The sequence below is a fragment of the Medicago truncatula genome, chromosome 6 (assembly GCF_003473485.1).
Source record: "Medicago truncatula cultivar Jemalong A17 chromosome 6, MtrunA17r5.0-ANR, whole genome shotgun sequence".
Classification (NCBI taxonomy): domain Eukaryota; kingdom Viridiplantae; phylum Streptophyta; class Magnoliopsida; order Fabales; family Fabaceae; genus Medicago; species Medicago truncatula.
In genome coordinates, this window is record NC_053047.1 from 28795680 (window position 1) to 28823383 (window position 27704).

General features: G+C 35.4%; 1 protein-coding gene across 2 annotated transcripts; it reads right to left on the bottom strand.

Annotated features, from left to right (window-relative positions):
• Positions 1-1567: 1567 nt before the first annotated feature.
• Positions 1568-9138, bottom strand: LOC25479490 (disease resistance protein RPV1). 2 transcript variants are annotated; one of them, XM_013588094.3, is made up of 6 exons: positions 8548-9138; positions 6434-7544; positions 5955-6242; positions 3608-4793; positions 3071-3254; positions 1568-2048 (listed from the first exon to the last, which is right to left on the bottom strand). In XM_013588094.3, exons 1-4 carry the CDS (start codon positions 9042-9044, stop codon positions 3672-3674), a joined length of 3018 nt encoding a protein of 1005 aa, XP_013443548.1. In that variant the 5' UTR covers positions 9045-9138; the 3' UTR covers positions 1568-2048; positions 3071-3254; positions 3608-3671. The 2 variants fall into 2 exon arrangements, with proteins under 2 accessions (XP_013443548.1, XP_024630586.1); XM_024774818.2 differs by lacking the exon at positions 3071-3254.
• Positions 9139-27704: the final 18566 nt, after the last annotated feature.

Genomic DNA, 27704 nt, shown 5'->3' on the forward strand with positions numbered 1-27704 from the left:
ATTTGCATGGATATGATGTTGGAAGCAGAGTATGATTTTCAAATGGAAACGGAAATTCATTTAAGGGATATGAAAGATTGAATTGTTCCAACGAAGTCAACTTGAGCCGAGGGATATTCCTATGCATGGTGCAATATTCAATATTCAAGAATTTAAGTTTATCCAACAACCCATCTACCACACATGGAAAATTCTCAAGACTATAACAAAATGAAAGGTCAAGCTTTTCAAGCGAATCCAACTTGAGAGCTGGAATACTCTTGAGAATGTAACAAAACAAGCAAGGTTTTAAGTTTTCCAAGAAACCCATCCACCACGAGTGGAAAACTCTCAAGACCAATACAATTTGAAAGATCGAGTTCTTCTAGAGAAGCTAACATGAGAGGTGGAATACTCCTTAGCTTGATTCAACCTTTAACACTCATGATTTTAAGCTTATCACCAAACTCATCTACCATAGGTGAAAAACTCTCAAGATTACTACAATATGAAAGTTCAAGTTCTTCTAGAGAAGGTAACATGAGATATGGAATAATTCTGATTTTGGTGCAGTTTGTAACCCTCAAGATTTTAAGCTCTCCAACAAATCCATTCACCATGAGAGGAAAGCTGTCTAGTTGATAACAATGTGAAAGATTGAGTTCTTCTAGTGAAGCCAAACTAAGAGGTGGAACAGTCTTGATTGTGCATCTTATAATACTCATGATTTTAAGTTTACCTAGAAAACCAACCGATTTATCCATCACAATTAGTTTCATACAATTTTGAATTGAAAATAGATTTATGAGAAAGCCCCTCCACTTCCACTCATATTGATTTGCTGGAGAGCGAAAGCCCTTCCACTCAAATCGATTTGATGAAAGAAAACCGTAATTGTGACATTCCAACACTCTTAGACTATTTGGAAGATGTTTCTGGATTTCAGAAAAATCGACATGCCTAAGAATTAGTGTTTTGAGATTTTCCATCTTCTTGAAATGTATGATTTTCATTTCACTTGAAATGTATGATTTCCCTATAAACAAGACAAAAAAAGAGAGACAAATCAGTCGAATGTATGGTAAAACTTTATACCACGTATTTAAAGATCTTTAAATATTATTAAGAATTTACTAATTTATTTAAACTCATTTTAAGATATTTAAAGATCTTAAAAAGTTATAAACATGCCTTTAATGATGTGTTGCCATGATAGTTAATGAGATATAAAAAATCATGTGTTAATTCATTCAATGATGTGACAAAACCCTTGTATGTATAGTGGGTATTGATATATTCAGAGTAGTCACGCGAATAAAAGAGTGTTTGGGACATAAGATTTCAGTTTTGTTTGGATCCAATAAATGAAAACCAGTAAGGTTTGTTTGAGAGACTTAAAGACTTAATCAATAGGTTATAACATTGTACAACATATAAATGTGTGTGTTAGGATACAACACATAAAGACTTAATCAAATCTTTATGTATAAACAGTATTTATAACATTGACCAAAGTACTTTAGCGCATAACATAATATGCTCAAAATTCTCATATTGTCACATTCTTAACATATCTGAGCAAGTTATATTGTAGGTAGAAATAAGTCCACATTAAATTGAAATAGATAGAAGTTACATAGCAGTTGCTTACATAACTTGGATAATTAGTGCAATAATATATCAGCATAAGTCATTAGTAGGAAGTTTTGTATCACTTGATGCACAAAAGTTAACCAAGTTAATACGATGTTACAAAACTAATTATAGATAGACATAATAATAATAGTGCAGGTAATGAGATCACTTCTTCTCCTGTTTGATTAGCTTCACCCTCTTGAATGAAGAGTGCTTGGCAAGAGGGATTTCATCATGGTTGCGTGGCTAAGGAACGACAAATGTGACCTTAGGAGTCACATGAGTTGTTTCAGCAGGGGGTGGGGCATTGAAGAGTGCTTGTCCCATCCTTAACAACGGTCCATTTGTCTTTAACTCTCACAACTAGCTTCCAAAAATCTTTCTTCTGATTAATATCACCGATAAATTGAAATGGTCTCACCAACATGATTGATCTGATAATAAAGAGAAACAAATATGTTAGAATAGCAAACTCATCCGGCTTAATAAAGCTTCTCTTTTGAATAGCGATATTGTGAACTCAGATCCGATAAATAACTTAGAATAGGAAAACCAATCAGAGTTTTCGATCTAAAAATGTGAAACCATAACAAAAAAAGAAGTTCATGAAATGAGAATGGGAGAAATTGTTTCCAGGAAACTATGAAGTGTGAAAAATAGTTTGGGTGCTTAGAGCATAGCAAATGTTTCTCTGTGTAGAAGTGTTAAAAGTATTATGAGAGATATGTATGATGATAGATATTGATAACAGTGAAAACTTTTTGATTGATTGGGTATATGACTTTGTGAACTGTTATAGAAAAGCTAACAGAAACCTTTTAGCTATTGTACGATAGTTGGTGTATGTAGTCCGCATTAAACCGGAAAAATCAATTTCAAGTGCAATGTAACCAATTAAACATAACTTTCTACTTACTGACATCATAATATTAGAGGTTGGTAATTTAGTTATGAAAAACATTATATAGACATGTTTTGCCCATCATTTTAGGACGTGGCATCATTAGAGGATAGGTTAGTTTGGGATTTTCCACAACATACTATCTTCTTATATTAAGGGGGATAGTGCCCCTATATCCGCTATTTGACAACTCTAACACACTTACACACAAACTTATAGAAGATGGGTTGTTGGACCAACACTTCTGATCAAAGATGCGTCTAGTGTCCGACACGTACGACACATTTATTTATATATTTTTGAAAGGAAAATGTTAATTAGTTGTTAGATTATATATTTACTTCTTGCGAACCCAGGATCTCCAACTCCCATTCCCTCAATGTAGAGGCACACCTGCTATGTCATTTTTTTCAAATAATTACTGTTGTAAACGTGTCAATTTAGCATACTTCATAGATATACACACATAAAGATTATTTAAATTAGAGGGAAAATATCAAAATACAACCTTAAAATGGTTACTATCAATATATAAATAAATAATTTTGCAATTACCTCTTAGCAAGAACTTCAACTTTGTTGCAAATATTTTGAAAAGATTATTTTGCAAATAATGGTTCAGTCTTCTTATCACACTTGAGTGGGGCATGCAATTGATTTATCAACTTCTTAAAAAAAATTATCACGCTTGAAATCCGAAGCTTTTTTGACAGATTCATCACACGCTTTTTGATCCATTCTATAGAGACAAAATTAATATTAATAATGATTGCAGCAAAAACAACAAAAATCAAGAAGCAGTATGAATTGTAATGAAAATTAGTGTATGTTTTGATGAAATGAAAATTAGTTTTTATATAACCAATAAAAAGTAAGAATCCATCAAGACACTTTCACATCAACATCTCACTTATCATATCATCAAAATTCAGCTTCAAAATGCACAAGTAGAACAAATTAAGTCATTGATTTTAAAAGTTAGATGATTAAAATCATAGATATAAAAATAATAATAATTAGAATCAAACCATATACAAGTCTTAGAAAAGAAAAAAAAAAGGTTCATATATAATTATCTTTTTAAAGAGCTACCTAGTAATGGGAGTGCTCTTGAGTTGACAGAATGAAATGGTATAAACTGCATTAATCTCTTCCATCAGTCAGAGGTGGTAAACTTGACACTCTCACATCCTGAATGATAGAACTCATCTAAGGAAGCCACATTGATAGCATGAATATTCCTGAGCTTTTTACAACCATTAAGTCTCAATATTTTAAGTTTAGTCATTGACCGACTGATGATACGTGGAAAACTCTCGAGAGAATCACAATATGAAAGATCAAGGATTTCTAGTGAAGGCAACATGACATGTGGAAAACTCCACAGCTTATAGCAATGTCTAATACTCAAGACTTTAAGTTTATCCAATGACTCATCCAACAAGAAAGAAAGACTCTCAATGCTATCTAAACCACTAAGAGTGAGTTCCTCCAATGAAGGTAATTTGAGAGATGGAATAGTTTGGAGCTTTCTACAATCAACAACCTTCAAAATTTTAAGCTTATCCAATGACTCATCCAACATGGGAGAAAGACTCTTAGTACTAGATAAACAGTTAAGAGTGAGTTCCTCCAATGAAGGTAATTTGCGAGATGGAATAGTTTGGAGATTTCCACATTCAAAAACCTCCAAAATTTTAAGCTTATCCAATGACCCATCCAACATGGGAGAAAGACTCTTAATGATATATATATTTGAAAGATAGAGTTCCTCCAATGAAACTATTTTGAGATTTAGAATAGTATTGATCTCTCCACAACCGTCGACCTTCAAAATTTTAAGCTTATCCAATGACTCATCGAAAATGCGAGAAAGACTCTTAATTCTAAATAAAGCTGAAAGAGTGAGTGTTTCCAATGAAGTTAATTTAAGAGGTGGAATATATTCGAGATAATGACAATGGCAGACCTTCAAAAATTTAAGTTTATCCAATGACTCATTCAACATGGAAGAAAGACTCTTAATACCAGATAAACCTTTAAGAGTGAGTTCCTCCAATGAAGGTAATTTGAGGAGTGGAATATATTTGAGTTGATCACAGTATTTGATCTTCAAAATTTTCAGTTTACCCAGCAACCCAATGGAGTCATCAAATGTAATTAATTCCTGACACCTCCTAAATGAAAGTTGTTCTAAATTTTGGAGACCTGACATATCAGGTATCGATCTCAAAGAATTACAATCATGAAAGTGTAAAATTCTCAGATTCCTGAAGTACTGCAAAACAAAACAAAAAACAAATAAGTGAGTGAGCGAGTGATCTTAATTAATGTGACATTATTAATTGGATTAAATATATTTTTCTTCTTTACAAAATTATCAGCTTTTATTTTAGGTGCTCATAAGAAAATAGCATGTTTACGCTTTTATAAAATTTTCAAGAATGTTAAGAATATTATAAAAAATATATTTTACAAAATTTATATATTATTTTAATATGGAATGAAATTAATATGAATTTTTAAATGATAAAAGTTCAATGGAAAATTATTGAAAAATGGATCTAAAAACAAATTTCAAACTCTATTTTTTTTTTAGAAACTTTTTAAAATGTTAAGAACATGTAAAAAAATAAAAAAATCAACTATAAAGTTTAAAAATTTAATGATGTATGAATCTAGCAGGGAGTAAAACTACGTATTGGAGAATTATAACAACGTAAACATGTCCTTTTGTTACGGAATAAGAAAACAACTAAAACATCTTATATAGTTGATCCTTATTCTTTATTTGCGAGTTTGGAAAATTAGGAAGTTAGAGACACTTGAAGAATTAAATGACATTGAGAGGGAAATACTTTGAGGTTTATTTTTCTTTATAATACAAAATCTTTCAAATTTTAGGAACACAAAAATTGTATTAGAGGAGAGTTTTTGGAGGTTTACATGAATTCTTCAATTTAATATATGTAATTATAATATGGGTTAATGATGTTTTATCCCCCTGTAAAATATTTTTTTTGATTTACCCCCTGTAAAAAAATTTTTTTTTTTTGTGGAATACCCCCCTAGTAGGTCATAAAAAAACGAAAAAATTCTACAAAAAAAAAAAAAATAAAGTCGTTTTTTTATGACCTATTAGGGGGGTAAAGTCTGCAAAAATAGTTTACAGGGGAAAAAACCAAAAATGACTTATAATACAGGGGGTAAAGCACCAATAACCCGTATAATATTTTTAAAATTAAAATATATTAATCATAAGTATTAATTTATCATTATCTAAATAATTACTCTTCAAAAAATGCAAATTTTCTTTTACCATTTTTTTCTATAATTTCAACCTTCAAAAGTCTTTCATTCATGTCCCTCTCCCTCCTAAACTCAGAAATAAAGCAGTATAATAAATATAAGATGGGGGATATAAATTCATCACGCTTGCCTTCTTGAAAAAGTCTTCCCGAGGACGATACAATTCAGAGCTCAATATGCATATGGTGAGTTGCTTCGGGAAAAAATCAACCGGGAAATACTCTGATGGATAGCCCCCCCACAACAGTATTCTTAAACTATTTGGAAGATGCTTTGGACTTTCAGAAAATTTAACTCCTTCGTCAATAAAAAGTGTTCTAAGCTTTGTCATATTCTTAAAAGCCTCTCCATCCCAATTTACTACAATCTCCTCATTGAAATCTAAAAACATAATAATGGTTCCAATTTTACTTGTTCCCTGTTAACAAAAAGAGCATAAATGAATCAAAATACATGTATATACGTTAGAATTTAATTACACATATTAAAATAACATTACAAATTATAAAGGAAAAATTTGGAATGTGAGCATTAGTAATATGGATAATGAAAAGATCTAAAACAAGGTTAAAGATTAAAAGTTGAATAACTTTTATCAATTTTACTCACCGTATTTTCCTCTAAAACTTCAACTATGTCTTTAGATGACCATAATCTACTGCGTTCTCCAGGCTGATATGGTGATTCTAGTCTGACAATTTCTTTTCCCATGTCTTCTATCAGATCATGTAATCTCAAAACATTAGACTCGTTTATCTTTATGAGAGATTTTTCAATTAACACATTGATATGATCTTTCTTTTCGTCACCATAATGAGCATGAAGTATTTTTTTGACTTCTTCCAAACAATGTCCTTTGAAGAAACAAGCTATGTCAAGAAAAACATCTTTATCATCTTGGACCAAATCATCGAAGCTCACTTTAAGAATCTCAAAGATCTCTTGCTTAGGAATCTTTTTGTACCGATCTAACACAGAGTTCCATTCTTCTATTTTTTTTTTTGAAAATAAGTGAGAACCGATTATTTCAATAGCTAATGGAAGGCCACTAGTATACTTTAAAGCACGATTGAAAACATCTTCAAAGCTTGGACTAACTTCATTAGTTTGAAAAGTTTTCCATCTAAGGAGATCGTAAGCTTCATCCTTGTTCAACATTTTCACCTCATGTGTTCTTTCAACCCCATGACTTCTTAGCACTTGTGTGTCACGGGTCGTGATCATAACTCTACTTCCACGACCAAACCATCCAGGTTCTCCAACAATAGCGCGTAATTGATCCAACTTGTCAACATTGTCAAGAAGCAAAAGAACTTTCTTTTCTTTGAGCTTAACTTGAAGTTCTTTAATTCCCTCGTTAACACTTGTTACCACAATTTTATTTTCTCCAAATATTTTAGAAAGAAGGATATTTTGAAGATGTATCAACCCCTGATTCTCTTTATTTCCTCTTACATCTTCAAGATAACACGAACCATCAAATTGATCTACAATTGAATTATAAACCGCTTGAGCAAGAGTTGTTTTCCCTATTCCACCGATTCCATGGATTCCAACCATATAGACCTTATCATCAGAGTCAATATTCAAAAGCGATAATACATCTTGTTTTTGATCCTCCAACCCAACTAGGTAATCAGGTATAGATAAAGAAAAAGATTGTATCACTGTTGAGACGACTCGAACAATCTTATTAATAAACATGTATTCATATCCATCCCTGTCCAATATTACAAATGAAGTCATCCTAGTGGACCTTTTTTAGAGGAATTTTTAACACTTTTTTATTACTGAAATACCATTTGGACACAAATTTGGATTCAGAGTACTCATGCACTTAGATGATATGTTCGCACTAGATCAAGATCATACGGTTCTAAAAAATAGCATGTTTATATTTTCTAAAAATTCAAAATTACCAACTTCAAATTTGAACCATCCTGAACCATCCGACCTCAATCAGATTGTTTCAAATGGCTTCCATGAGTCCATGGTGTGACTGCACACTAACCCAATTGTTTTGACAAAAATACATCACAACATATTATTTACTGTTCACACCGTGGCAAGATGAGAAGATATGGCATATGGTACTATTCATTGAATATGAAGTTGTTAACGAGTTATGGTTAGTTCAGTTTAATATGTGTTTAAAAAGTTTATTTTTAAGAGGTATATGGTTATTTTATATTCTTTTTTGTGTTTTTTCCCATAACCACCGAAAAATTATATGTTTTTTATTGCTAACTTTTTGATTTCTAGAAGATTGATCACAAATAATCTTAAGTTCAACAAGGAATCGAACTTGTGTTCTCTCGAACAATTCATTTTAACGATAATTGATTAACTTGAGTTCAATGATTTGATTAAAAAAAAGATATAGTTGATTTAATTCATTATATGGTTAACAAATTACAACATGTTCTTTTGTCAAAAAATAAAATAAAATAGAAAAAACATGTTCTTGCAAAAAAAAAAAAATTACATCATGTAATATGCGTTGTTGGTCGTCTTGCACGACATTGTTTGATTTTTTATCTTCTTGTGGTGGTGTTTGTTTAATACATATTAAAAGATTGATTTTAATAATTACAAATTCAATAGATGTGTTAATCATGTAACTCAAATTGTGCAGTTATTTTTTTGAAGGAACTCAAATTGTGCAGTTAAGAATTATGTAAATTAAACAGCAACAAAAAGAAAATAAATAAGAACATACATACCCTCTCTTCCATTTGTGAACGGTACCAGACAAATTAGCCACTTGATTCAAAGCATTCTTCCATTCTTGCAACTTAATTTCGCTATAAACATTGCTCGCTTTATGTTTAGCCATTGCTTCTCCATAACTCTCTTCCAACCATCTCACATGTGAAGGTTCAACTTCATAAAAGATTGGCCAAACAAATCGACCCCTTCCCTTTATGCATTTAAGAATATGACAAAGTTCGTCTAAACAAAAAGATGAAGTTGCATAACTCGGAGAGAGAACAACAATGGCCGCCTTTGATTTTTCAATAGCTTCAAAAAGTGATTTCTCAATATTTTTCCCTTTGTAAATCTCCAAGTCATCCCTGAAGGTGCGGATCCCCCTGTTATGTAGAGCATTCCAAAGATTTCCTGTAAAATCACTACGTGTATCAGGGCCTCTGAAGCTGAGGAAAACATCGTATTCGTATCCATCATTGGTGATGGATGATGAGGATGGTGATGCAGCCATGAAAAGAGAGGAATGGTTATTTTTAACAAAAGAGTGGAAAGGGTTAATCTGTATTCAGTATGGAGTATGGATGATATGATGAAAGTGTTAGGTTGGTAACAGTTATAAAGGATTCGAAAGAACACCAGGGACCATACTTTACATTACATTAATGAATTAAGAAAATAATAAAACTAATTAAATATAGTTGACCGAAAGCAGTGTGAAATGAAGAAAGGTCAGAGTTATAAAATAATAATACATATGCAGAAAGTGTTGAATTCAACTCAACAATTAATATATGTATTATACTTAAAAAAAAAACTAATATATGTATTAATCATCCTCTAAAAAAATATACATTAATTACGTGGATTAACCACTAAATTTGTTTACTAATACTGTTTAGCCAATGAAAGGCTAGACTAATGAGAACGCGTTTTTGAAATAAATTTGGCAAAGAGATGAAGTTTCCTTTGCCGTCCATGAGCAAAAACACAAAATAGGAGAGAAATCATCGTTTCTTTTGTTTGAACAATTAATTAAAGGTTTAATTACACTTTTGGTCCTCGTGTTTTGGCATACTCACGAAACTGGTCCCGCCCTTTTAAAACAGAACAAAACGGTCCTTTAATTATCATTTTTGTTGCATTTTTCGTCCTATCTTCTATTTTCAAACTCCAGAAACGGAGAAAAATAACAGTTTTAGGCGGTTTTAGACCTACCTCTATGCTCAACCATGAAATCAACGAGGAATAAAACATGTGGGCACAAGGAATCTATTCTATTCAGCACACTAACAAAAAAAAAAACCATAATTTGAAACATATCTTAGAAATTAGGATTTTTTTGGTTAGTGTGTTGAATAAAGTGGATTCTTTGTACCCACATGCTTTATTCCTCGTTTATTTCATGGTCGAGCATAGGGGGTAGGTCTAAAACTGTCATTTCTCTGCGTTTTTGGAGAATAAAATGGGGGGTATGACGAAAAATGCAACAAAAATGATAATTGAAGGACCGTTTTGTTCTGTTTTAAAAGGTCAGGATCAGTTTCGTGAGTATGTCAAAACACGAGGACCAAAAGTGTAATTAAGCCTTAATTAAATAGGATAAGTTAAGAAACCATTCATTATCAAAAATGGATTCCTAACTTTAGAAATGAGTAGTGCATAAAATGATATAGCCCGTTCAACGTCTTTCTTCACACCTCTATATAAAGGAGTGAAGAATCAGAGTTTCAAAAGAACAATACAAAGAATTAATAGTGCCAAAATTCTGCTGAAATTGTTCTGCATTCAAAAATTCTCTTAGAATTTCTTATCAAAGTTCATATCTTAGAAATTCTTGAGTCTTTAGAGTCTGTATCTGATTTGTATTGTGAACACCACTGATTGTATATCAAGTGTTCAAACTCAAACATAATCTTTGTAATTCTGTTTGAATTAAGAAGTCTCTTGCAGTTGTGCTTGAGCAATAGAAGTCTCTTGCAGTTGTGCTTGAGCATTTGAAGTCTCTTACTAAGTTTAGTAGTGAGCAATTGTAATCAGATATTATTTTTTAGTGAACTCTCCTTCAAAGTGCAAGGGGGACATGACTGACTTCCGGTTTGTGGAAGGAACCTGTATAAATTGCTTTGTGTCTTTCTTCCTTCTTTCTCCCTGTTTTTATCCGCTGCAATTAGTTCTGAACAACACTTCTGAAGTAGAACTTTATCTACTTCTGAACAGTGTTTTCAAATAGGAGAAAAATTAAAGAAGAAAAAACAAACACAATTCAACCCCCCTTCTTGTGTTTTTCTCACCTTTACAAATTTCAAAAGTTGTGTCGCGCCATTTTTCGGACGTCAAGGCCATTAATCGATTTGGATCGTCAATCTTTGAACTCTCGATTTTTATTCGTGGGAAGGGAAAAAATGAGTAAAAAACCCTTAAGACTTTGGATTCGGGGGTTGGTTACGCGAAGGGAAGGTATTAGCACCCTAAGCGTCTACGGTACTCCGTAGGAACCTCTTACCTAATTTATCTTGTGCTAAATTGCTTTGCTTATTTGAAGAGATGAAAATAAAATTAGATGATGATTTGAAAAGGAACATAAAATTGATTTTTATTGAAGAGGAAAAAAGAAAATTGTTTTTTAGTTGATAATTGAAAAGAAAAAAGAAAATTGTTTTTTAATTGATTTGGAAGGACAAGTGTCCTCTGCCTACGTACCCGTGAGGGATCAAAACCTCGTAGTTCGGGGTTGAAATTGACGTTTGATCGGTTTTGTACTTTTTATATGTTTTGGAAAAAAAAGGGTTTTAAAATAAAAAGCCAAGCGGCAAATGAGAATTTGTTTGTGTTTTTTATATTGAAAGATAATAGACTCAAAGTAGAATTAAAATTGATTGAGATTTGATTAAGAAAGAAAATAAAAGGAACGATCACTTGATTTGAGAATCAAGGTTTATTGCAAAAATGTTTTTGTGATTTTTGATATTTGAATGTTTTTATTGTTTTGAAATAATGATATGAAAATTATATAAGCAGAATGAGAAGAATGGCGTTAAGCTGAATTATGCAGTTATTTTAACATGGACCAGAATATTCTGGAGAATAATAAAATTAAACAAAAATATAATATTAACAGTTAATATAGGACCAGAGCACTCTGGATTAATTTAATTAACAAGGACCAGAGCACTCTGGATTAATTTAATTAACAAACAAGGACCAGATTATTCTGGAGAATAATTAAATTAAACATAAATATAATATTAACAGTTAATATAGGACCAGAGCACTCTGGATTAACAGATAGAGAGAGAATTAAAATGCATGAAAAAAGAAATTAGAAAAATGAGATGCTGGGGTGTGTGTGAGCAGTAAAGGAGGGTGCAGAAAATAAAATGAAGAGGATTTGGGCCTTGGGTGAGGCCAGGCGCGTGTGGGCCTGGAATAGACCGGTTCAGACCGGTTCCAAGGTTGAACCGGTTCGGTCTAGCATTATATATAGGCAGGCACCGGTTTTTTTATTCATTTTCACTTCAGACTTCTCTCTCTTCTCTTATTTCTAGAGAGAGAGGCTCTGCCTTCTCTCTAGAATTCTTCATCTTCTCCGATGAGGTGAGGCTGCCGGAGGTTGTTCCGGCGCGGTGGCCGGTGAGCCATCACGGCTGCGCCGCCGCGCCGGAGATGAAAGTTTCTCCCTTTTTTTTTTTATTTATTTTTCGTCCTCTCACCTTCTTTTTACTCACTCTTTCTGATTTTAAGCTCAAAAATTATTTTTACCAAGCGGTTTGATCTAGATCTAAGGAAAGAAATACTACCTTTTGGTAGATCCGGTTTGGATTCGAAACCGGTGGTGGTATGGTTCGGATTTGTGGCTTTGAGGTTGTGTTAATGGGTTTTGATTGGATTGGGATCGTTTTGATGGGAACCGATTTGGGGTTATTATGGCTGGAAAATACTGGTTAAAAGATGAGTTATGTTGTTAATGTTTTGGTTTATGTTTTTTTTTTGGTGCATTTTCGGCCTGCTTGTGTTGGCTAGAAAACTGTTTTCTTTGTGTATTTCTGCAATTTGGAAAATTGTTTTTTTTTTCTTGTGCGTGTTAGGCCAAGTTGTTTCTCCTCTCCCTTTTGGCTGGTTTATGTGTTGTATATTTATAGGGCTGGAATGAGACAACCAGTTTTGTTAAAGGACAGACAAAGTTTGCCTTGGCTTGGGAACAAGGGGACAGGACAGGCTGTATTGAGCTGGCGTGAGCTGTTTTTTTTGGATATTATCTGACAGAATTTTAATTTAAAATAAACAATAATAAAAGTAAAAAATGAGATGAAAAGATAAAAATTTAAAATAGATTTAAAGTTAATAAAATATGGAAACTAAAATTAAATGAACAATTGAAAATCGAGAGAAGGGGGGTCCGACTCGGAACCAAAATGAGGTACTTCAAAGTAACCTCTATGCTGAAATTTTGTTTGAAATAATGAAAATTTTTGGCTTAAAAAAAAATACGAATAAAAATGAGTAAAAAATAGAGAAAGTGGTCAAAATTTGGGGTATGACAAGTTGCAACTGTCACGACCTAAAAACACTTATCGTGACCGGCGCACGAACTAGATCATTCTAGCCCGGCAAGCCTATTAATCAAACTTGACAACTATAATAAATAAATAAAAATTTCCAATTTGAATTTCATTTCAAAAAAAATATATTCACTGAAATTTCGACAGAGTTTCCTCTGTATTTTCAACATTTCCAAGATGTAAATCCTGTTTGAAAAACCTATTCTATCAGCCAGAATCTCTAAATAACATCTTCATTTTCATACTACTTGTACAACTCAAAATGAAACATCCTAGACTCCCAAATAGCTGCAGATACATCAATTGACACTAAAATATACATAAATAAAAGAGTCGGCCATCAAGGAAGCCTACCAACAAAATGTGACGCCGCTGAGCTTCGAGTCTGCTAGCCGCTTTCTACTCAGCTGCTTGAAAATCTGAAAAAATAGAAAGAGAAAGAGTAAGTCGCAAGGACTTAGTGAGAGACAACAACCACCACCAACTAGAAGGGAAACACACAAGGGCACGATTAATTACTTTTCTCAAATCTAATATTAATTTACAAAGCTAGTACCCGTATAAAAATATTATAAACTCACGATCAAGTGTCTCATGAAAATTCGTAAAAAACTTGGTAGTTTTATCAAACCAAATAAGACTATATCAAAATACAAATGTCGTAAAAAAGGTGAATCCAAATCCGCAACTTTAAAGAAAATATCGAAATCAAGCATAATGAAAAGGAATCGAAATAATCAAATCCAAATAGAATATAACAATCCAATTTTAGTGAAAATATCAAAATGGGTGAATCAAGAACTAGCTCCATCTCGTTGATAGCCCTCTCCTCCTAAAGGTGGCCTTCCCATAAGGGCGGCTCCATCTAACGGATAGCCCTTTTCTCTTGACTCAAAACAAAAATGTTTTGAATTATATAGTAAACTCAATTTAGTGAAAACAATCAAAACGGGTGAATCGAGAACTAGCTCCATCTCGTTGATAGCCCTCTCCTCCTAATGGTGGCCTTTCCATAGGGGCGGCTCCATCTAACAGATAGCTCTTTTCTCTCAATTCGAAACAAACTGTCAAACATTTTCAATTTGGGGAGTTTACGTCTCATTGATAGCCCTCTCCTCCTAATGGTGGCCTTCCCATAGGGGCGGCTCCATCTAATGGGTAACTCTCCCTAATCGAAATCACATACTAGGTGCACCTAGGTCGTCGTCATTATAATTATGATTTTTCAAAACACCATTCTTTAAACACATATCTAAAACCTGAAGGTGAGAAAAACACAAGAAAGGCGGGGGGGGGGGGGGGGGGGGGGGGGGTTGAATTGTGTTTTCTTTTTCTCTTAAAATTCTTCTTCTGATATCAATTCAGAAGTAGATTGAGAGTGCTTCTGATGTGTTGTTCAGAATCAGATATGAGACTTCCCAAATGCTCAAGCACGCAGGCGAGAGACTTCCAATGCTCAAGCACTAAAAAAAGAGACTTCTAATCAAACAGAATGACACAAAAAATTGTTTGACTTGAACACTTGATATACAATCAGTGGTGTTCACAATACAATGCAATAAAAGACTCTAGACTTAAGAATTTCTAAGATATATCAAATCAGTGCAGAAATTCAAAGTGCTTTTGAGAATCAAATTTGGCAGAGTTTGGGCGCTTTTAACTTGTGTTGATGTCTCTTCTGATCTTCAAGTCTTCACTCCTTTATATAGAGGTGAGTAGAGAGACGTTGAGATTTTTAGCACGTCTAAAGAGTCGTTGAGTTCCTTTGATCATCCACCAGTAATCTTTTGCCTAATTTAGGTGTAGTCCTATGAAGGATGAACTTCAAATTCATTCCTATCTTGAAGGACAATTCTGCAGGCAGAGCTGTTATCTTGTCCTGTAGCGAGGACACACTCAGGGTCGTGGAGGTAGTGGTTGTACACTTGTACTTTGTCAACTCTTCAATGAGGGACAAGCACCCAGTGCTTTTCAAATGAACGTTGGCACTTTCCTTTTGATCCTTCGCTCTCTTAGACGAGGTTATCTTCAAGAGACAGCTCTTTTGAGATTTCAGATTGAATCTTCTGATCAACTGTAGCTTCTGGTGATGGTATAGCTTCTGATGAAATGTTGCTCCTGATGAACTTCTGCTTCTGATGACGTCATAACTTCAGAGGCACTTGTAACTTCAGAAGCACTTCATAGCTTCAGACGCAATTTTCTTCAGATGGTTTAGATTCCTTTGCTCTCTATTGTTCTTCCAAGACCTATTGAAATTGAATAAGTTTGCCTATGGTCCTGTACACTTGAACAAATATTAGCAATAACCAATTGACAATTTTTAATACCTTGTTATCATCAAAACTCATTAAGGTTTATTGTAAAACACATTTTGTTCCAACAATCTCCCCCTTTTTGATGATGACAAACAATAGTATTTAAAACGTTCAATTGTTGTTGATCTAATTAACAAGTTGACTACTAGGTATGAGGTTTGTAAGCTCTCCCTAAGTCTAACAGACCTTTAAGGTGAGGTTTGTAAGCTCCCCCTGAGTCTAATAGACCTTTAAGGTGAGGTTTGTAAGTGCTTCTAAGTTCTATTAATTTAAGTGCTTCTAAGTTCTATTAATTTAACTTGATTAAATTAATGGGGCTCAAAGCCTAAAAATACTATACACTTACTCCCCCTTTTGTCATCAACAAGCAGTATAAAAGAAAGAGAAAACGAAAGAGAGTAAAAAAATAAAAAGAATTGACTCAGAAGCACTTTAAATAATAGAGCAAATATATGAATTAATCAGAAGGTGATAATTTATCATAAGCACTTAACACAATATCAGAGCAAAAAAGATATATTAAACTAGAAGCACAAGAGAGTTCAGAAACAGTTAGAAAGACAAGAAACTAAAACAAGCTAAAAAGGTGTGTGCAACTAAGGGTTGGCTTGTTGGCTAATCGTTTCCATCATTTGTTTAAGCAACTTAATTGTTTCTGCTTGCTGCTTCTGCAATGATTCTTGTTGAAGCTTCATCTCTTGCTTGAATTCTTCATTGCTTCTGATCAAGATCTCTTCTCTTGTTCTGGCTTCTGCAAGTTTAGCTTCTGTAACATCCTTGTATTCCAGCAAAAGTACCTTCTGCTCTAGTAAGTCCTTCTGAAGCTTCTTGACTCTTTCTTCCAAAGTAGCATTCCTTTAAATCAGTTCAAGGTTTGGAGATGCTGACTAGAAGTTAACAGAACTTAAGAAGGATAAATCCAAACTTCTGGGATGCACAGAATTAGGAATGAAGTCAGCTGCTTCTCTTCATCTTAGGCTTAAAGGATTCTGCACCCATATTCTGAGGATTTTGACTTCTTGAAGATTGTTGTCAACACCTTTTAGCCAGTCCTGAAACTTCTTCTGAGCTAAGTCTTGCTCATCCAGACAAGTGCTTATGAGAGCATACAGAATGTAGTTGACTCTTTCATTCAGTCTGTTCCACTGCTTCTCATAGTCATCCTTATGAATCAAGTCATTCCTAGCTTGAATGAGTTGATTCAATTCCTTAAAGATCTTCTCACACACATCTGTCAGTAATGTAGAATCAAGAAAGATGGTTGGAGGTGAGGGTATCTTGGATGGTTTTGGAGAATTGAATGGTTGAATGGCTAAGGTTGATGAAGTTTGATGGCTGTTTGAGGAGGAAGGTAGGTGATCAGAAGCAGATTCCATGATCACATCAGAAGAAGAGTTAAGAAGCTCTTCCTCAGCATCAGAGACATCTGATGAGATCATAGGTTCTGGTTCTGATTGGGTTTCAAGGGTAGGTTGCTCAGAAACAGTTTTTTCAAGAACAGATAGTTCAGGAACAAATTGTTCAGAGAGGTTAGAGGAGAAGGGTTCAAATTGTTGGTTTTCTGAGACAGTCTGTTCAGGAACTGTTTTAGAGGCTTTTTGTGGAGTTAAACACATCTCACCACCTAAATGCTTTTCTAAAGAAGATAGGGTTGATGGGGAAGATGGTTGTTGAGGTTGGGGTTGTTCTGAACTAACTTCTATAGAAGCTACTTCAGAGGCCTTTTGTGGTTCTGGGTTCGTTTCTGGTAAAACTACAGAAAGGGGTTTGAGAAAGGCTGAGTCACGGTTAAGAGGGTGATCAGGTGGTAAGTGCTCAATCGCTTTCATTCTTTGTGAGGCTAGTTCATTGATATGTTCATATATACTAGACTCTGGTTCTTTGTGAGTTTTGGAGGATGGTGAAAGGTTTTTAGAATGAATATTATACTTCTGACTAACTGTAATATCATCTAGGTCAAAAGAAGATGTGGTTGATTCAGATGAAATAGATGGGGTTGAATCTGATTCTACATTAACATATTCAGTAGAGTGTGAAGAATAGAGCTGTGAAAACGGGCGACCCGGCCCTAAACGGGCCCGCCCTAATGGGCTTCGGGCTTTAGCGGGCCGGGCCAAAAAGCCCAGTTGAAAAAGGGGCTTGAAATATACTACCCGAGCTCGGCCCTACACGGGCTGCGGGCTAAACAGGCTGGCCCGTATTAAAAATTATATATTTTTTTATTTTAAAATAGTACTATAAAACATTGCTATAATTTTTTTATAAATAATATTTTTAATATGTTTAAATAATGTCTAGCACAAAAATAAATTGTAAACATTTTCGTACAAACGTCGTAAACTAAAACGACGAGGAAAATGATTTTAAATAAATTAGATATGTTATGGTTATAAATATTTATATATTCGACCTTTAAAACTTTAAATAACGAAACGAATAAATATAATTTTATATTACATTTATATTTGTGTTAATTCATTGACTTTTGACTTTTGTTTTTTTACTTCGATAATCAACTAAGTAAAGAATTAATTGAAAAATATATATAATTTATAGGATTTTTTTTGTTATGCGGGCTAACGGGCTACCTGCGGCCCGTTCGGGCTAGCCCTAACGGGTACCGGGATTTTAAGGGCCGGGCTAAAAAGCCCTATTAAAATTCGGGCTCAATATTTTAGGCCCAACCCTATATTTATTCGGGATAAACGGGCCGGCCCATACGGCCTGGCCCGTTTTGACAGCTCTAGTGAAGAACTAGAATACCTTTCAGACTATCTGAGATAGTGGCTTCAGATTCTGATGCGTGAGCTTCTGATGTGCCTTCTCTTCCTGGAACATGGCTTCTTGTAACAGAACAGTTGCTTCCTTAACTGTCTATTCTTGAGTTTCAGCAATCAGAGTCACAACTTCAGAGGCTTGTGATCTAGAGAAGGAGAATGAGTACCACCTCCTTTATGAAAGATGCATTCTGAGACAATCTTCTTCAGCAACCTATGAGTTGGAGATAAGTCAGCAGATTTGGCTTTTGAATTTCTATTGAACAGAACTCCATTAATCTTCTTCCCCGATTGGCCTTTGATTGCATCGACCTGATACTGGCCATCAATGGAGCATTTGCATGCTTTAGAAATAGTTTCCACCATGATGGTAATTTCCATACCCATCACTGTTGATCTAATTTCTATTCCATTAAATGGTCTTAAACCCATTTCTGCTCTTGATTTCCCTTTGAGTCTGGGATCCTCCTTTACAGCCCTGACTTCTTCTTCTTCAGCGTTTCTTCTATCGAACACCTCTACCTTTACCCAGAAGTCCTTGACCAGGTTTTCATAGGAAGGTGTATTGATCATAGTGAAGTAATCCAACATATGTTGAGCAGCAAAGTATCCCTTGATATCCATTTCGTTCCTTTCCAAGGAACCAAAATCTACGGTGGCTTCTACTTGAACATCCAGTTTGTTCAGAGGTATAGTCATCATTCTTTCCTTGAGCACATAGGATTCGTTGGTGTAAATCTTGATTGAAGGAACATAGCTTGAGGAAAACATTTGAATGATTGTGAAGTGAAAAGGGTTTCTAGGGTTTAGAAGACAATGCGCTTACTTCGCAGAGAAAGTTAGAGAAAATGAAAGTGTAGGTTGTGAAGTGAGTAGGGTGTGTTTTGTCAAAGTGTTTTAAGTAAAACGATTGCAATTCATAAGGGGACAAACAAACATAGCATTAATGACAAATTAGGGGCGCGTGTAAGTACGTTTAAAAGCATAAAAAATCATCATTGCCCTTTTTGTTATACTCCAATACATATAGACCACGTCAGAAACTTTTCAGACTAACAACATTGGTTAATGGGACAGGTGTTACTGAGATGCAACTGCCAACGATTCCACTAACCCTACTATTCAGAAGTAAAGAACACAGCTTCTGAAGTTTTAATGCTGACGTCATCTTCAGAAGCACATTTTCCTCAGAACCTCAGTTAAGAGCTTCTGATGGACCAAAGCTTCTGAACAGACTTCAGAACCAAACTTCTTATTCGGAGGGAAGCAAATCTTAATCAGACACAAAGTGCATGTTCAAATTTTTCTTGATAAAATCAAATCTTTCAATTGTTAAAGGCTTTGTAAATATATCAGGCCATTGATGCTTAGTATCAATGAATTGTATATCTAAAACTCTTTTTTCAACATAATCTCTGATAAAATGGTGTTTGATTTCAATATGCTTGGCTCTTGAATGTAGAATTGGATTCTTTGACAAACAAATAGCAGCAGTATTATCACAAAAGATGGGAATACTGTTAGCATTAATCTGATAGTCTTCCAACTGATGTTTCATCCAAAGTAGTTGTGTACAACAACTTGCAGCTGAAATGTATTATGCTTTTGCTGTAGACATAGCAATTGTTGCTTGTCTTTTGCTTGCCTAGGATATCAGATTTTCTCCCAGGAATTGACAATTTCCACTGGTTGATTTTCTTTCAAACCTGTCACCAGCATAGTCAGCATCATAGAATCCAACTAACTGATAATCTAGGGATTTCCTATACAAGAGTCCAAGATTAGTTGTTCCCTTCAGATACCTGAAGATTCTCTTAATAGCAGTTAAATGAGATTCTCTAGGATCTGCTTGGAATCTTGCACACAAGCATACACTGAACAAAATATCTAGTCTAGATGCAGTGAAGTATAAAAGAGAACCAATCATACCTCTGTATAGCTTCTGGTCTACTTTAGTTCTAGTATCTTCTTTGCTTAAGGTGCAGGGTGGATGCTTTGGAGTGTTCATCACTTTACAGTCTTCTAGTTTGAACTTCTTCAGAAGCTCCTTTGTATATTTTGTTTGATGAACATATACTTCTTATTTGCTTTGCTTAATTTGAATTCCAAGAAAGAACTTTAATTCTCCCATCATGCTCATTTCAAATTCATCCTGCATTAACTTAGAGAATTCCTTGCAAAGAGATGCATTAGTAGAACCAAATATTATATCATCAACATATATCTGCACAATCAGAATGTCTTTCTTAAGAGTCCTTTTGAAGAGTGTCGTGTCAACTTGGCCTCTCTTAAAATCATTTTTGATTAAGAAATTACTTAGTCTATCATACCAAGCTCTAGGAGCTTGTTTCAAGCCATATAGTGATTTCTTAAGTTTGTAAACATGGTCAGGATGCTTAAGATCCTCAAATCCAAAAGGTTGTTTGACATACACTTCTTCTTCTTCAATGACACCATTAAGAAATGCACTCTTGACATCCATTTGATATAATATTATGCCATGATTAACTTCATAGGATAGAAGTAACCTAATTGCTTCCAATCTTGCAACTGGAGCAAATGTTTCAGTGTAATCAATGCCTTCTTGTTGACTATAACCTTGTGCAACAAGTATAGCTTTGTTTCTAGTTACTTCCCCTTGTTCATTCAGCTTGTTTCTGAATACCCATTTTGTTCCAATAATGTTCTTCTGATTGGGTTTAGGTATCAGATTCCACACATCGTTCATTTGAAACTGATTTAGCTCTTCTTGCATGGCTAATATCCATCCATCATCTGAGAGAGCTTCATCAACTGTCTTTGGCTCAATTATTGATAGCAATCCTATCATAGATTCTTCTTGTCTGAAATGAGAACTTGTTCTTCTAGGAGTGTCTTTGCTTCCAATTATTAGCTCCTCAGGATGTGAAGATTTGTGCTTGAATTTTGATTCAACTTCTGATGACACTATTGCCACTAACCCCATGGCTGCTTTTGCATCATCTTCTGCTTCTTCTTTATCAGAACCAGATTCACTATCTAGATCTTCCCAGGTAGCCATCAAACTCTTCTTGATTTGCTTTCTGAATTTGCTTGAGCTGAAACTTGGTTTCTTAGCTCTGCTCTTTGACTTTTCCTTCTGAAGATCAGGGCAATCAGCAATGAAATGTCTAGGCTTCTTACAATTGAAGCATCCCTTTTGATCTTCTTTCTTGGAGTTCTTATAACCACCCCTCTTGCTCAAAAATTTCTTCTGCTTCCTTGCCAGGTATTCAAGCTTGTTAGACAGCATAGCCATCTTCACAGATTGATCTTCATCAGAATCTCCATCTAGTGATTCTTCTTCAGATTCAATGGCCTTGTAAGCTTTGGAAGACTTTACTTTAGATGGTAGAGCAATAGATCTATTCTTTTTAGAGGATTCATGCTCATTCAGACTCATTTCATGTACCTTGAGAGAACTGACAAGATCTTCAACACTCAAGGTGTTTAGATCCTTAGCTTTCTCAATGGCAGTTACTTTGGGTTTCCATCTAGAAGGCAAGCTTCTCAGAATCTTGCTTACATGATCAAAAGCAACATAACTCTTCTTCAGTATTTGCAGTCCAGATACTAAAGTTTGAAATCTTGAGTACATCTCCTCTATACTCTCATCATCCTTCATCTTAAACAACTCATACTGATGAACTAGCATAAGTGCCTTTGCTTCTTTGACCTTCTTGCTACCTTCGTAGTTAGCACAGAGTGATGCAAACATTGCCTTAGCAGTGGATTTATCACTCATTTTCATATATTCAGTACGTGGTATAGAAGCAACAATGATCCCTCTGATCTTGTGATGCTTTTTGTATAGCTTCTTCTGAGCAGAAGTGTGAATCTTTCTGTCAATAGCAGCTCCTTCTTCATCCAAGTCCAAATCATCAACTCCATCTTCAAGAATATCCCACAGCTCTTCATCTAATCCCATGATGTAGCTGTACATGTTGGTTTTCCACCAAGAAAACTCTTCTGGATCTCCATTGAACTTTGGAGCTTTTCCAGAATCTGATTTCTTGTCAGATGTACCATAATCATGATTAATGTAACGCCCACTTTCATTTAATCGTTTATTTAATCGAGTTTAGGCGATTATATTATAATTATATAATATATGCATGATTTTGATATGTTTTGATAATTTACGATGATTTTGGTGATTTGATTGATGACGTGATAAGTTATGAATTTTGAAGGCTTTGATAAGGATATGAGATTTATTTTATTGTTAAATAAAATAAAGATTTGAAAATAATATAAAATATTTAGTGGAGGGCTGTTTTGATATTTTAGATAGTTTTGGGGGAGAAAGTGAGATAAGATAAGTAATTAAGAGGAGGTATAAAAGGGTTAGACCTAGTTTTAGAAAAACATTGTTGTACGTACGTTTTTGGAGAAAAAGGGAGAAAAAGCCAAGAGAAGAGAAACCAAGAGAGAGGGCTGCGATTTTTGCAAAACAAGGTAAGGGTGAGACTAATAACTCAGTAATGTTAGTTATTGTAATTCTGATGATTAATTGACAAAGTTAGGATTGATTTAGAAAAGTTTTGAAATTAGGTCAAATCCCTAAAATTGATGATCAAACGGTAAAACTTGATTAGATTGATGTAGAAACCGTCCTATAACCTTAGAATATGTTTAGGATGAATTATGGAATCAAAACTAAGCTTTGAACCATGTTAGTTGTTGGATTTTTGAGAAAAATCGTATTCTGCCCGAGCCTATGTTCATCGCTCGCCTTGGCGAGTGATGATCCTCGCCTCGCGAGTGATGAACTTCATCGCTCGCCACGCGAGCCTTTCCCCTTCGCCTCGCGAGTTGTTTGGTGCAACTCGCCATGGCGAGCAATTCCCTTCGCCTCGCGAGTTGTGTAACGCAGCTCGCCACTGCGAGCAACCTTACTCGCCATAGCGAGCTAAGGCAGAGAGCATGTTGGATTTTGTGTTCTCGACTTTTTAGTTGGACCTTGAGTGTCTTTGAGTGCCTGAACATACCTAGTATTGATTAGGAATGAATGTAGGATCAGATTGAACCCAGAACAACACTAGTTTGGGAGTTGAGTGGTACTCGCCATGGCGAGTAAGAACTCTCGCCTCGCGAGCACAACCAGAATGTAGTTGCTTGAGTGTTTGTGCGATCTGTGTCGCACGTGTTGATCAAGAGTGAACCCCTAATTGGTAATGAAACCTAATGATGACGTTTAATGCAATCTGTAAAGCCTTTTAAGACATGTTGTCATTAATTGAGCATGATTAATGTATTGTACAATTATGTAAGATATGAAAGTTTAATTATGATGCAAATGATTTGCTATTGATATAATGATATCATCCTGTTATGTGACTTGATTATGCTGTTGCTGTTATTTAACTAAGTGCATAATGATTATGTGTAATGAATAAGATGACGTTTAGCTCCAAATTATTGGATGCATGTTGATTACGATGATTACGTGTTTTGTTGTTAAGAGTCCATGCATAGCATATCATTGAGCTTAGTCCTCACCACGTTTATTAGGAGCTTTGTCCTCCGCACGTTTATTAGGAGCTTTGTCCTCCCCACGACTAAAGTATATTTATACTTCTGATGACGATTGGTACCACATGCATATAAGGAGTCTAAGAGCATTGTCGCATTGTCATGATTAAGATGCCTTGTTGATAATGATTGAATATGTGATTACGTGATAAGTGTTTATCAAATATGTTATGTTGTTCATGATAATTGAATATATGATTACGTGATAACTGTTTAGCAATTATGCAAAGTTGTTAAAGAAATGATTATGATGTTAACTTATGATTCGTATTTACATTGATTAATGTTATTTTGTTACGAAATCTCACCCCTTCTGCTTGAAAATGTTGCCCTTCGTATGGGTAACTTGCAGGTGATCGTGTTTAGTGTGCAGTTTGCCGTCGTGAGTGGCCTTGCCTCCTTGTGTCTTCTAGGTCGCTCTGATACGTAACAGGATGGGGTTATATGCATGCTTCATTGCCTTACGTGACATTTATGTTATTAATATGATTGTTGGAACATTTTGTTGGGGCCTACGTGCCAAAAATGATTTATGATTTCCGAACTAATATTCCGCTGCTATGTTAAGATATTATGTGAAAGTTAAATTATTATTTAACTAATTTTGGATTACGTTTCTATGTGATATCCCGTTTATGGTTTTTACTTTGATAAATGTTTAGAAATTTTTACATTGGGAAAACGGGGTGTTACAATTGGTATCAGAGCAGGTCGGTCTGTCCGGTCAATTAGAAGAGTCGTGTCGAGTCTTAGTAATATTTATATTACTATCTTATGCTGCGTTAGCTGCTGCTCGACAAGCTGTTGCCCAAGCTGTGGGACAACAACCTAAAGCGAATGCTGGTGCAAATGCTGAGACGAGGATGTTGGACACTTTCTCGAGGAAGAACCCTCCAACCTTCAAGGGAAGATATGACCCGGATGGAGCCCAGACGTGGCTTAAAGAGATAGAGAGGATCTTCCGTGTGATGCAGTGCACCGAGGATCAAAAAGTGTGATTCGGTACTCATCAGCTAGCTGAGGAAGCTGATGATTGGTGGGTTAATCTGCTGCCTACCCTTGAGCAAGAAGGAGCTGTTGTGACTTGGGCTGTTTTCAGGAGAGAGTTCCTGAGAAGATACTTTCCGGAAGATGTTCGCGGGAAGAAAGAGATCGAGTTCCTTGAGCTGAAGCAAGGAAACATGTCTGTGATTTAGTATGCTGCCAAGTTTGTTGAGTTGGCAAAGTTTTACCCACATTATGCTGCAGAGACTGCTGAGTTTTCGAAATGCATTAAGTTCGAGAACGGTTTGAGGCCCGACATTAAGAGGGCGATTGGGCATCGACAGATTAGGATTTTTCCGGATTTGGTTAATAGCTGCAGAATCTACGAGGAAGATACTAAGGCTCATTACAAGATGGTGAATGAGAAGAAGGGCAAGGGACAGCAGAGTCGTCCTAAACCGTACAATGCCCCTACTGATAAAGGGAAACAGAGAATGGCCGATGATAGGCGGCCTAAGAAGAAGGATGCTTCTGAAATTTTGTGTTTCAACTATGGTGGGAAAGGCCACAAGAGCAATGGTTGTCCTGAAGAAATTAAGAAGTGTGTCCAATGTGGCAAGAAGGGTCATATAGTAGCTGATTGCAAGCGTCAAGACATTGTATGTTTTAACTGCAATGAAGAGGGACAAATTAGTTCTCAGTGTACTCAGCCTAAGAGGGCGCCGACTACTGGTAGGGTCTTTCCTTTGACTGGGACTCAGACGGAGAATGAGGATCGTTTGATCAGAGGTACTTGCTATATTAATAATACTCCTTTAGTTGCTATTATTGATACTGGTGCTACTCATTGCTTTATTGCCTATGATTGTGTTTCTGCTTTGAGTCTTGATTTGTCTGATATGAATGGAGAGATGGTTGTCGAAACTCTAGCTAAGGGTTCGGTGACTACTTCTCTCGTATGCTTGAAATGCCCTTTGTCTATGTTTGGTCGTGATTTTGAAATGGATTTGGTTTGTCTACCTTTGAGCGGTATGAATGTGATTCTGGGTATGAACTGGTTGGAGTACAACCACGTTCTTATTAATTGATTTAGCAAGTCAGTGCATTTCTCTTCCGTCGAAGAGGAAAGTGGTGTAGAGTTTTTATCTACTAAGCAGCTGAAGCAGATGGAACGTGATCGTATTTTGATGTTTTCGTTGATGGCTTCCTTATCTATTGAGAATCAAGCAATGATTGATAAGCTCCAAGTAGTGTGTGAATTTCCTGAAGTTTTTCTAGATGAGATTCCTGATGTGCCTCCAGAGAGAGAAGTCGAGTTTTCTATTGATCTTGTTCCTGGAACGAAGCCAGTGTCGATGGCACCTTATCGTATGTCTGCTTCCGAATTATCTGAGCTGAAGAAACAGTTGGAAGACTTGCTTGAGAAGAAATTTGTTAGACCAAGTGTTTCACCTTGGGGAGCGCCGGTTTTGCTAGTAAAGAAGAAAGATGGTAGTATGAGGTTATGTATTGATTATCGACAGTTGAACAAGGTAACTATCAAGAATAGGTATCCACTTCTGAGAATTGATGATTTGATAGATCAGTTAGTGGGTGCACGTGTTTTCAGCAAGATTGATTTGAGGTCAGGATATCACCTGGAGTGTTTATGGAGTATATGAATCGCATCTTCCATGCATTTTTGGATCGGTTCGTGGTTGTGTTTATCGACGACATTTTAATTTACTCCAAGACTAAAGAAGAACATGCTGAGCATTTGAAAATTGTTTTACAAGTGTTGAAAGAGAAGATGGCTTGAATTGTTAAAGGATTACGACTTTGGTTTGAATTATCATCCAGGTAAAGCTAATGTTGTTGCAGATGCCTTGAGTTGGAAGACATTGCATATGTCCGCTATGATGGTTAAAGAGTTCGAGTTACTTGAACAGTTCAGAGATATGAGTTTGGTGTGTGAATGGTCACCTCAGAGTGTGAAACTGGGTATGCTGAAGATTGATAGTGAGTTCCTGAAAAGTATCAAGGAAGCACAGAAAGCTGATGTCAAGTTTGTGGACTTGTTGGTTGCTAGTGACCAGACTGAGGACAACGATTTTAAAATCGATGATCAAGGTGTGTTGAGATTCCGAGGGAGAATTTGTATTCCAGACAATGAGGAGATTAAGAAGATGATTCTTGAAGAGAGTCATAGAAGTAGCTTGAGTATTCACCCGGGAGCTACGAAGATGTATCACGATTTGAAGAAGGTTTTCTGGTGGTCTGGTTTAAAACGAGATGTGGCACGGTTTGTGAATTCCTGTTTAGTTTGTCAGAAGTCGAAAGTCGAGCATCAGAAACCTGCTGGAATGATGGTACCTTTAGATGTGCCATAATGGAAATGGGATAGTATATCGATGGATTTTGTGACGAGTTTGCCGAATACTCCTAGAGGGAACGACGCGATTTGGGTTATTGTTGATAGATTGACGAAATCGGCTCATTTTCTACCGATCAATATTAGTTTCCCTGTTGCCCAGTTGGTGGAGATTTACATTAAGGAGATTGTGAAGTTGCATGGTGTTCCTTCGAGCATTGTATCAGATAGAGATCCAAGATTTACTTCTAGAGTTTGGAATAGTTTGCAAGAGGCTTTGGGTTCGAAGTTGAGATTGAGTTCGGCTTATCATCCACAGACAGATGGTCAGTTGGAGAGGACAATTCAGTCGCTAGAGGATTTGTTGAGGATTTGTGTTCTTGAGCAAGGAGGAACTTGGGATAGTCATCTTCCGTTGATCGAGTTCACTTACAATAATAGTTATCATTCTAGTATTGGAATGGCACCTTTCGAGGCTTTATATGGTTGGAGATGCAGAACTCCGTTGTGCTGGTTTGAGTCAGGTGAAAGAGTGGTCTTAGGACCAGAGATTGTTCCATAATTCATCCTAAACATATTCTAAGTTATAGGACTCAGAGTTTCAAAACAACAATACCAAGGATTAATAGT

Excerpts from the sequence above, each read along its gene's own strand:
- LOC25479490 (XM_024774818.2), bottom strand. The coding sequence starts at position 9,044 with ATGGCTGCATCACCATCCTCATCATCCATCACCAATGATGGATACGAA. Across the intron at positions 7,545-8,547 it reads GTTCACAAATGGAAGAGAGG|GGATGGATATGAATACATGT; the intron begins GTATGTATGTTC and ends AATATTGGACAG. Across the intron at positions 6,243-6,433 it reads AAGTTTTAGAGGAAAATACG|GGAACAAGTAAAATTGGAAC; the intron begins GTGAGTAAAATT and ends TTTTGTTAACAG.